Source organism: Cyprinodon tularosa, unplaced genomic scaffold (genome assembly GCF_016077235.1).
Source record: "Cyprinodon tularosa strain WSP-4 unplaced genomic scaffold, ASM1607723v1 ctg305, whole genome shotgun sequence".
NCBI classification, from domain to species: Eukaryota; Metazoa; Chordata; class Actinopteri; order Cyprinodontiformes; family Cyprinodontidae; genus Cyprinodon; species Cyprinodon tularosa.
Window position 1 is genome coordinate 80820 of NW_024039014.1, and position 12025 is coordinate 92844.

At 36.6% G+C, this 12025-nt stretch overlaps 1 protein-coding gene across 1 annotated transcript; it reads left to right on the forward strand.

The window, feature by feature from the left end:
* The first annotated feature begins 556 nt into the window (after positions 1 to 556).
* LOC119787921 (protein sel-1 homolog 3) lies at positions 557 to 11733 on the forward strand. Its single transcript, XM_038291979.1, is given in 23 exon segments — positions 557 to 687; positions 772 to 1243; positions 1411 to 1537; positions 1629 to 1750; positions 2751 to 2866; positions 2954 to 3015; positions 3095 to 3224; positions 3306 to 3441; positions 3530 to 3667; positions 3817 to 4022; positions 4101 to 4280; positions 7553 to 7672; positions 8799 to 8939; positions 9048 to 9110; positions 9232 to 9405; positions 9496 to 9623; positions 10288 to 10371; positions 10447 to 10537; positions 10632 to 10719; positions 10800 to 10909; positions 11002 to 11129; positions 11240 to 11345; positions 11530 to 11733. Coding segments are annotated over 23 exon segments (3069 nt in total). The 5' UTR covers positions 557 to 633; the 3' UTR covers positions 11623 to 11733.
* Positions 11734 to 12025: the final 292 nt, after the last annotated feature.

The following is a 12025-nucleotide window of genomic DNA, read 5'->3' on the forward strand; positions in this document are numbered from 1 at the left end:
ATTGGATAAGTGTCACCGTGTCATGATTAGATTTTCTGAAATGAATAACCAGGTCACTTTGACAACCTGAATATTAGAAGCCTTTAGAGAACACATGGCTATCCTCGGAGATTAAAATACACACATCTAGATTATATTTCCTTAATCATCTTCTGAAGGGGCTGGTAACACAGGGTTTTATTTAGGGGTACCTGAGTAAAACTGCTCAATATAAGTAAATATCACATTTACCAGATTTCTTTATGTAAAAGGGAAAATATCTTCCTTCCAATTGACAAATATGCACTGCTTTGTGTAGGTCTGTTGCATATAAGTTGTGTAGCTGTAAAATGAAAAATATGGAAATATTCAAATGGTTTAAATACTTTTGAAAGGCCCTGTAGGTGTATGTTCTGTGCAGAAGCTGGATGCCAATGATGCATCTTTATCTTTTTAGGATTGGAATGCAGTTCACAGCACAGCGGCCCTCCCCACCTCCACCGTTCAGGTAGTAATTGGGTGGAACTGTGTGCTGTTAAATATTTACCTGTGCTTCAGTGGAGCCAGTGTGAAACAGGATTAGATCCGGTTATGGAGCCTCTTTGTTTCCCTGCAGCCTTCTTACTGAGAAGATTGATGAAGGCAGTGTGAAACATGGGCTTCCATACATTATACAAATTCATCTGCCAGTTTTTCCTCACTATGCAGGTAGGAGCATGTTTATCTTAAGCATCTCTGACAGTCATCTACTCTGCTTTCATCAGGTGAGGAACTGCATTTGTTGTGCTTCAGATTGTTTGTGGTTTGGACAAGGTGAAGCTCCTGAATCCTCCAGAGGAAGCTCTCCCAGACCATCTCCTGAGAATCCTCTACTCTTGTGATGCAGCAGCTACAGTACAGCTGGACTGTGTTGTAACATTTGAAACAGGCACAGTGTCCACAATCCAACTGAGGCAGTGGAGCTGTGTCCCCAGGGAACCTTTAATAAAGACTGTGAAGCTGAAACTACCAGATTGGTTGGTGTATCAACCAGATGGGATAATTCCAGATTACATTTTGCTGAGCTGTTTTCTTCGAGCCACTGTTAGACACTCTGGTTCTGATGAGACTAGAAGCCCCTCTGGTTCTCAGGATGTGGCACATCTGCAGCCTAAGCCCTTCTTTAGTCGACCTGTCAAGCAGCATCAGCTCTCTATGTCCTGGAGCAAACAAATGTTACAATTAACTCAGCGGTTTTTACAGAAACTGTGCCCTGTAGAGCAAGGTAAGGCTGAGCCAATGAGAATTTTTTTCTACATTCATTACTGGTGGGATCTTGAAAATTCTAGATCCATTACAGGAAAGAGATTTCCTTAAAACAGTCTACTTTGAATGAAAGCTATTGCATATTAAAGCTAATTTAACCGAACTAAAACTCATCGTTACCCTTAGAAACCATCCATCTTCTGTCTACAATCTATGCTTCAACCGGAGAAATTTTTGGAATAACAAAGACACTGGATCCATACAGGAATGAGCTGCTGGAGCACCATCGCATTAAAGCCATTGCTTTTCCTTGGTAATATAGTAGCTATAACACAGTTTATGATTCTTTGGATGCAGATGGTAAAATTAACCTTATAGCCGAACTTTGCATATTTTTCCCCTAGGTGTGAACTTTCCTTGTGGATATTTGTGACCAGGCATTGCAAGGAGAAATTGTGTGGAGTGTTTCATCACATTGATTCCCACAACAATTATGCCACACCAGCACTTTTCCTCGGACAATCAGGTATTATTAACTTTTCTACGAGCTAATACATTCTCATGAATAGGCTTTATTGCTTTACAAAGTGCATTCTATATAATATAAAAGGATTTCCTAAAAGAAAAAGGTATTTAAAACTCCTTGTAGATTTTCAATGGTTTGTTGGTTCTGCACCAAGATTTGTGGCAAACAATTTAAATTTGTTTCGTAGTCTAATGAAACTAACAGTGTGATATTGCCGGCCTACTTGGAAAATATTGAAAAAGATCCCTCTTTACCATTTCTTTGAGTCCTACCTTGTTAAAAGTTTTGAATTATTAATATTAATGTTTGTAATTAAGTTGAAATATTGGGGCACATCCACAAGCCTAAAGGTTGAAATTGTTTTTGTGCAGAAGGGACTTTGGACGCTTCCTGCCAATGTATCCACACACCGACCAACAACAGACTTAACCTTGATGACAATATCATCAAAATTATGTTTATATGCCATATGACTGCAATAGTCTGACACAGATTCACCCATACACTGTCACTTGGCCTGAGAGAAACAAATGTGGAAAAAAAAAACACAATTTATTATTTAGCTTTTTGACTTTTTACCTTTTTTATTTACAATATTCATTCCACTCTGCCAAGATTTAAACCATCCATGTAAGCCTGTCTTTTAAATATTCATTCTGGAAGTTTGGAATCAGAAATGCAACGTTTTTCTAATTAGTCTATGTATGTTCGGTGGTGAATCCATACATTTACTTAAGTTTATATGCTGTTGAAATCTTCTGAAACTTTGCCACTTGAATTATCTATAAAAAAAAATTTCTGTTCTAGTTTTGTAATGTAGCCTTTTTGAGTGTTTGGCATGTACAATCAAATGTGTTTATGTTACTTAAAAATTAAGCGGGACTTTCAATCTTTCTACTTTATTTTTAGTCTTCATCTGTCAACAGAAACTTCAGATGGACAAACGGTTTACAGTTTTAATTGTATTCAATTTAATCGTCACTTCTACATTTAAATACAGGCCAGCTACACATTCAGATAAGTGGGTTTTCTGAAGAATCTTCTGCATTTCTCTCCACATTTACTGTCCCTTTAAATAAATGGTGCCAACTCAGTCTAGCATTACGCGGAAAAACTGTGAGTAATCTTATATTGACACAACACATCCTTTAATATTTACTTTATGATAGAAATACAAGATGAAATTGTCTTTATGTTTTTTAGGTAACTGTTTCCTTGTGGTTTATGCATGATGAGGAAAGAACAGTGAAATCTTCAGAACATACGTAGGTTTACTTTTCACTTTAATAATGTGATTGTATCAGCAGAAAAAATTACTGTTTTTATTTTTATTTTTTTTTACAGTTTAAGTCATGATGTCATATTTGATGACACAGAAGGATATTTTGTGATTGGTGGAGGGAAATTTATCCAAGGTCTGGAAGGTTATTTTGGACCTGTAGTTTACTACCGCAACAGAATTCCCCATTCCACGGTAATAATGTTCTTATACTTCTAATGAATAAGTAGTGAATTTTCAGTCTTAATTATTTTCCGTCCTTTTTTTATGCCACAGTCTGAAGTTGTTATTCCAGAAGTGATAAAAAGCACAAACCTGGCTGGATGGCTGCAGAACTGCAAAGAATTTATCTTTGACATCGCTGTCAAAATCAGTGGCTTCATACTTAAAAACAAACAGGGGAAAAAAGGTTGTAGTAGTCTATTTTGTCCATTAGATGGTGGTAGAGTTACAACAAAAATGTAAAGCCAACATATAATTGACTGTTTTGCCTTTTTCAGAGACTTGTTTCAATGTTTTACATGAGTGGCTTGAAATGGGGAAACAACCATCAAATTCCCAGTGTGGGCTTTGGGAGAAAGCTGTTCCTCGCAGAAAAATTGCTACCCAACTAGCCAAGTTACTGGTTTTTAAATATGGTAATGTATAAATTACAAAATGCTGACGCACGATTGCACAGCTTTAAAGTTTTGAAGATCTATTCTGTTTATTCATTAATTAATATCCATGGACTACCAAAACCATATATATTGATTCGCTTAAAAAAACTATTCTGTTTATATTGCAGGAAGGACATCAGTCAGTCCAACAGCTGTGGGAAGAGCTCTGTATTCCTTATCAGTTCATAAGATGCATAAAACAAGCAGCACTGCAGCTGTCAGAAAAATATTGCATCTCTTGCTCCAAGCTGGCTGTCTTGCTGATAACCTTGCTCTGCACATGTCATCTGTGCTCTACAGCACTGGCCTGGGAGTCCAGAAGCACCCCATTAAGGTGTGTTTTATTCCAACATGAATTGTTTTCTCTCTGTCTATGTTTTTCTTTTTTATTCACATGCTTTGTTTTCCACAGGCTTGGCTCCTTGCCCTGCTGGCTGCTCAGAGGGATAATCGGTTGGCTCTATTGCATCTCGGTCACCTACACCAGCAGGGACTACATGGTTTTCTGAAAGATCCAGATCTGGCCTATGCTTATTATGCAAATATTGCAAAACAGACAACTTTAGACCGGCAGAATCCCTCCCCACAGCAGGTAATCTATGTGTTTTATATTGCAAAGTACAGTAGAAGAAATCAATCAGTCTTGCAGTTACTGGAGTGCAGGAGCTGGGAGGAAACACTCATCTTTGTTCTGTTACATCTTAAGCAGTACCTTTTAGGTTTTTATACACAGTTTTTGCTGCAAGCAAATCCAATATCTCTGGCATGTGTTTAATGTGAATCTCTGCCCCAATCTTAAGTCTGTTCAGCATCTAATAGATTATCTTCCTGGATTGCCATGTAATCTACCTAACAACTCTAAATCAGCCTCCTGATCCCTCCTTTAGAATACGGTCCCCACAGCATCATGCTGCCACCAACATTTTTGACCATGGGTATATTTATTGAGTGCTGTTAGTCTTTTCCCTCATGTACTGTTTGGAATAAAGACTAAAAAGTACAAATTTGTCCTCATCTGATCAGATTCCTGTATTCTCTTGATGTGTCACGACAACTTCATTGCATTCTTGCCACTCCGCCATCAATTCTAGATCAATGAAGCTTTTGACTAATAGTTATCTTGCCGACAGATACCACTAACTGCTAACTGACTTATCATGGTCAATGCTCAGTGACGCAGTGGGTAGCACTGCTGCCTGGCCCGGGGTCCCTCTGCATGGAGTTTGCATGTTCTCCCTGAGCATGTGCGGGTTCTCTCCTGGTACTCCAGTCTCCTCCCACAGTTCAAAAACATGACTGTTAGGTTAATTCTCTAAATTCTGGATTCTCTAAATTCTCCTTAGGTGTGAGTGTGTGCGTAAATTAATGGCTGTTTGTCTCTGTGATGTCCTGCAATGGACTGGCGACCTGTCTTCTCGCCCGTACACAGCTGGAGATAGGCACTGCTTGGGATAAGCATCACGGATAATGGATTGAATGATTTTTTTTTTTTCCTGGAGTGTTTGCGTGTTTCATAGCCAAACCCCACTACACATCCTTATTCTTGTTGTGTCCCTTTATTATGATGTTTGTTTACCAAAGTTCTAAAACAAACATTACACTGGATGTTATTCAGGGATGTCAGAGTAAAGGAGAGACATAGTAAAACATAGTAACAGATTATTTAATTCTATAAAGCATTTAGAAAGATTTTATTGTGAGAAATAACATGAAAAAGCTCAAGTGGTAAGAAAACTTCTACAGAGCTCTGAATCTCATTTTTAGCATGCATGGCGAAACAAAAAAGCTTTTAAATATTTTAAATATGAATTCCCTATCGAGGAATAAGCCTGCAATTGATAGTGTAGCATATCTGTAAAAATAACAGTATACTATATTTTAAATTAATGCAAATGGATCATAACAAATAAGGTCAATAGGCTAGTTCTCAGAATATAGGCACGACTCATGAAACAGCATACAGAGACTAGAAGTTTGCAGTTGCGAGTGCTTTGTATTTATAGTGAGGAAAATTTTATACATATTTACAACGTCATTGAATCATCCGAATGGCCATATAAAATGCACAGAAAAAAGAAAGAAAACAAAACAATAAAGAGGAAAAAGAAAAACAAAATTAATCAATTCCACAATTAATGAAACCACATCCCTTCAGTCGATTCACCCCAGGCTGGGGTTGATTAAAGGTCCCAAGCAAATTCCATTTTAAAGTGCTTGGTACAGTGCAGGTTGTGGACTGACAAAAGTCAGAGCAGAGTGGAAACAAAATTGTTCGTCGGCTGCAAGGAGCCTCCTACCAGCCTGGCAGGAGATCCAAAGACTTTGTGCACCCAAAGTGCAATCTTTCTTGGGCTCTAGGCCTGGACCTTCAGCTCGCCATCAACACCTGGCCTGAATAATAAAACAGGACCATTTTCTCAATATATATATATATATATATATATATATATATATGATCAAAACATTCTAGTGTGCACACAAATTCAGTTAGTGGTACTCTTTGCACTACAAATAATTCCAAACAATAATTTTCAATCAATATGCATATTCAATAAATATAAAGTTCCATATTAATTACATTCATAAAAAATCCAATAAATATGCACTATATAAATTAGTCAACATGAAATGTAAAAAAAACTAATACAAACAAGTGCTCAATAAATATTTAAGGCACCTCATTGTCCACATAGGGTTCTTCAAAGCTAGTCTGGGCATCTGTTTGTATAATCAGCAATTTAGCAGCTAGACAACAAACAAAGACATAATGAGCTAATATTAAGCCACACAAGAGAAACACTCACCAATTCCATAGTTTGTATGTAACACAAACAGTTTTTTTTCCCATGTCATCTCGGCTAAGTAGTTAGCTCCTGCAGCTCTGCTTCTCCCAACATGCCATAGTCTTTCATACTTCCCCACTCCAACTAATATATACCTAACTGATAGGCTGTTGCACATGTGACCCTGATACTCAACAGCAATTGGCTGTGTAGCAATGAGGGGCTGTAAATGAAAAAACACACAGAATGATCACTGGAATCTTTCTCCATTATCCAAACATGTAAATGGAAAATCACTGGGATTTACACCCGGGTTACACCAGTCATCCATTTGTTCTCTGCATCATGCTCTGTAATGTAGGTTTGTTATTTTCCTCAGTGTGTTCAAAGACACATGTATGACCAATAATCTTGACCAAAAATGAACAGGAAAAACAAAAAGCTAATAAATTATTTAGTGTAGCTTTTCTCTTTCAATGCCTGTTACCTCAGGGTCAATAAACACGAGAGAACTAGCTATTCAAAATACTTACATAGTGTAGGATTTGATGTGTAATATATTTGATTAATTATGTTATCTCACTGGATTAAGACAAATACGTTTTTTAACATAACAAAAAAGAAAGGTCTGCTCTTGCTACTGAATCTAAACCTGGATCCTCACCAGTAGTGTGAAGGGTCAGCAGGTTTCTGGTTTCTTCAGGCACGGGAACCTCGGCAGTTGTAGGTCACAATTACAACATAATCATACATAATCATATAACTACATATAGCTACTTTTTTCCTCCAGTCTTTTCACCTCTTTCTAGTCTTATGTATGAAGGAAATGATAAACCACTGTGTTGTTTATTTATTTATATTTTTTAAGTATTCACTGTTCTTAATGTAATAAATGGAATTTCCCTTTGGTAACCTTTACTCTAACCTAGAAATTTCTCGTTATCTAAACTTTTTTCTAAATTTGAATTTAAAAAGAGTGTGTTTTTTAGATTTATTCATCTCTAATTTAAATAATTTGAGGATCTCTGCTGAACAGCAAATCAGTCGTTAACTTGTTTTCCACTTTTTATTTCCTTTTAAGACGTTTGTGGAGGCTATATATTTGAACGACGATGAGACTTTGAACCTTCAGACCAACAAGGATCATCATATCTTTCAGTGGCTGAAACTACAGGCCCGCAGAGGGGCAGCTGAGGCTGAGGTACCCAGTTTTACTTGTGTCCTAAACTTCTCTTTGAGGCGTTCAAGGGAGATTTTTCAAATTCCTATTTCTATTTAAATCTTTCCTTTGATCTTTTCACCATAACCCTGGTGGATTGTACTATTGCATATTATTATCAGTTTTTTTGCTGAAATATTTTTTTTATAAAGAAAGACCTAACTGGATCCTGTTAAAGGACAGCCAGGCACAACGCCAAAAGAAGACCAAACAGATGTACTGTACTGTTAGAGGATGTTCTTTACCACATCATTTATTCTTCAATCTTTTCCATTTCATCGCATAACCATTATTACTGACTTATTATGACTAGCATATATTTGTAGAGTAAGAAATATGCTGCATGACTTTGGACATCTTTTCTAAACAGAAAATCTGCAGACCCATGTTGTCCATTTATTTGGCTCCTCTTAATGTTTTATTTTAAATGTGCCCTTTTTAAATTATTGTACATTTGTTTCGAATTATTTGTGTAATCTAAATTGTTTGTATATTAAGTTTGGTTCTGATTTTTATGTTTTGTCCTTTTGAACGTTGAGTCTTTTCCCTATGTTAAAGGATCATGTACCCTTTGGAATTTGTACTCTGATGAGGTTCCTATGGCCTTGGTAAGGATAGAAATCCCCACAGCATAATGATGCCACCACCATGTTTTATTTTATCCTTGGTCATCATGAGCCGGCTGTTCATTAAGGTTCTCTTACCAGCCCCTGATGCCTCTGCAGAACAGCTGTATTTATTCAAAGATTAAACCTGGACCTGATTTACTAATTAGGGTTGTTTTAAAAGTTTTTTATTGTTTTTTGCTGCATTGTATTTTATTAAGGGATAACACTGTGGCTTAATGCAAATGCAGACCTCACTTTTTTATTTTTCTGTGCAAGAAATGTTTCTCTCATTTTTTGTTGTTTGATCACCTAAAATTTCAAGAGAAGTCATTAAGATTAGCATTTTTAAGTTGTCAAAATGTAATAATTTAGTTTAAAATTTTGCATTAAAAAGGTGTTTCTTTATACCTTTATCTGGGATTTTGCTTAAAGGGGTTGTAAATAGTACTTTATAACCAAAGCCATTATTTTAATAGCAAAAGTAATCATTGTTTTCACAGCAAGCTCTTGCCCGTATGCTCTTCTGGGGTCAGCAAGGATTGTCTCCAAACATACAGGAGGCTGTGAAGCACTATGAAAGAGGAGCTGTGCAGCTGGAGGACCCAGTGTCAATGTATGACTATGGAATAGTGCTGCTGCTGGTAAGATTTTTACCCAACACACATAAAAAAGCCTAGCTCTTATGATTATTCTTAAGAGTTATATTATAGTGGTACATTTTTTAAAAATGTTTTTTTTTTTTTCTGTAGGGCCAGGGTGTTGAAAAGGATGTTCCAAAAGCTGTCACTTTCCTTAAAAAAGCGGTGGAAAAGGTTTTTTATATACATTTATTTTAAATACTCATATTTAAGCATAATGTAGTATTATATTTGTATCTCCACTTCTGTTTAAACTTTGCACTCTCCCTTTTGATTTCCATGATTTGTGCTTCAGGAATTTGTTCCCGCAATGAATGCCCTGGCCTGGTACTATGAGCAGTATGAAAAGGACTACCAGCAAGCTGTGCAGCTGTGGGAAAAAGCAGATTCCCTTGGTTCTCCAGATGCCCCTTTAAATCTCGGTGTCTTGCACTCACAGGGCCTCTATCCAGGAAAACCTGCTGACCAGGTTCTCTTTTATGCAAATACATGCATTCGTTTTACACTTAATAAAAGTTTCAGGTCATTCATTGTGAAACAATTTGTGTGTTTCCATCAGTATGTGGCCTACAAGTACTACCTGAAGTCTGCTGAAAGAGCACACCTGCGCGGAGCAGTTTCACTGGCTGACGTCTGGGCTACAGGGATACCCGGCTATGTTGCGAGACGCCCATCAGATGCTGTCTTGTTAGCTACTCACACTTGTTTTTAATTGCAGTTGCCTTTATAGGTTAAATTCACTGCCATCCTAGTTTCATAGGAACGTCATGAAAGTGTGTGTTCTTTAGGGGGGTAAAGGGTTTTTTAAGGTAACAGGTGTTTAGCACAAGGAGGAGGAAAATAAACAGGAAATATTTGCTCCAAATGCACTAATTTCACCTCAAACTAATAATTAAAACTTGGATAACTGAGCTTTACTACAGCACAACGATTACAAACACATCAATACCTATTTTGTAATGGATAAAGGCGGCAAGTAAGCTTATTTTATGGATTACAGTTTATATAATCTCTATTTGATTTGCCATGAAAAATGGTCAAATATCCCAGCAGCTTGATGCCAGAGGCCATACTATGCTAGAAGCTTGACAAAAATACAAAGACTGATCAAGTGTAGCCTGCTAAACAGAATTTAACCTGATGTAGGTGTCTAGAGAGCCTATGTTTACAATTTAGACCCTATTTGAATTAAAAAAATAAATATAAATAAATTCCAACTTATGCACAAATTGGAAATCACAAAATACATTTTGACTCATGCTACTTATAAAAGCATACATCACTCTGATCAGACTGTTTATGTGTGAGTACATCCTAGTTGTAACATATTTCCTATTTTTTCTGTTTTAAGGTGGGTTAAGTGGACAGCTGAGCACAACGGATATTTGGGCAGGATCTTAAGGAATGCGCTGGATTCCTATCTGAAGAGTGACATGTGTGTTGTCTTCTTTTTGAATTTGATAGTAAACAGGTAACATCTACATCCAAGTGACACTCTGTCTTTAAACAGGTTCATGGCTTTGTTATACTATATGATGGCAGCTGAATCAGGGTATGCTCCTGCACAGTTTAATGTGGCATATCTTTGTGAACAAAATTCGGTAATTTCATTTTATTATTATTGAGTAGCAGTATGTGACATATCTGTATTGTTTTATTTTTAAATACTGTTGTCTTTTAATGGTTATGTTTAAGGCTGGGTTTCTGGATCGTCACTATGCAACAAACTATATGTGGAGATATTACAATCTCACAATCCAGAGTCAGAATCCGGACACTTATGGTAAGTATTGATCTTAAAGTTAAATCCTTTCTAGAAGGTTACTGTAACTAACTTGAGTTTGTTTATTTTTATTCTTCCAGCCTTCATTAGGATGGGTGACCTGTTATATGAAGGGCTGGATGGTAGACAGAAAGACTACTTTTCTGCTGCACAGATGTATTCAAAGGCAGCTTTAAGCAACAACCCACAGGTATTGTTGCTACTCTTTTCTTCTGAAGTGTCTTTATGCAGCATCATCCTTGTAAATACTTCTGTTTAAGTTGTACTTTTTAATCTTTCCAGGGATGGTACAACCTTGGTTTGCTTGTTGATGAGGGTTACAGGCTGCCACTTTCCATACTGACTGAGCTTGGCCTATCTGACCTGTACCATGCAGACACAAATCTTCTCCTAAGTACCATGTACCAAAGGTTAGTTACGGCTGAAATATAAGTGTACCTGCTCATCAAAGTACAATTTTATCTGTAAAAAAATAATGAATATATATATATTCTTTTTTGCTTTTTTTTTCTCCTTAAAGGTGTAGAGATTCCGACAACACAGATTCATACTTGCCGTGCAGCCTTGCTCTTTTTCATATATTTTTGCAGTCATTTGAAGGGTGCCACGTTGCTTCTGTGATTAAGGTTTGCTAAAAATGCCAACGTATATTCACATAACTTGACTTGATGAATTTGCAAAAAGCATATTGCATTTCTAAACAAAAAAGTTGATATGCTATAGAAAAGTCACTAAACTATGAAAATTAATGACCCATTTGAGCAAAAAGCTTTACTAGTATTTAACATGTATACTTTTTTTTTTTTGCAGTTCACCATTGCTGTTGCTGTGGTTGCAACTCCAACAGTGTTTGTAATTGTCCTTGGTGTGCTCAGAAGACGCATGTACGACCAAGAATCTTGACCAAAAACTAACAGAAGAAACAAAAAATCTAATCAGATATTTGGTTTAGCTTTACTGTTTAAATGCCTATTACCTCAGGGTCAATAAACCAGAGAAACTTACATTTCAAAACACTCGCATATTATAGATGTGTGATATTTTTGATTAATTGTTATTTTACTGGATTAAGACAAATATTTTTGAAACGGAAACAAGAAAGGAAGGTCTGCTCTTGCAGCTGAATCTTAGCCTGGATTCTCATCAGTAGTTTGAACGGTCTGTTGGTTGGAACCTCGGCTGTTGTGTAGGTCACCACCCCTGATTCTCTACTAACAATTACAGCTTAATCATTCATTTTTAATCATAATTTTACATCCCTTTTCAGTCTCATGTATGAAGACAATGATATACTGGTACTTTGTTT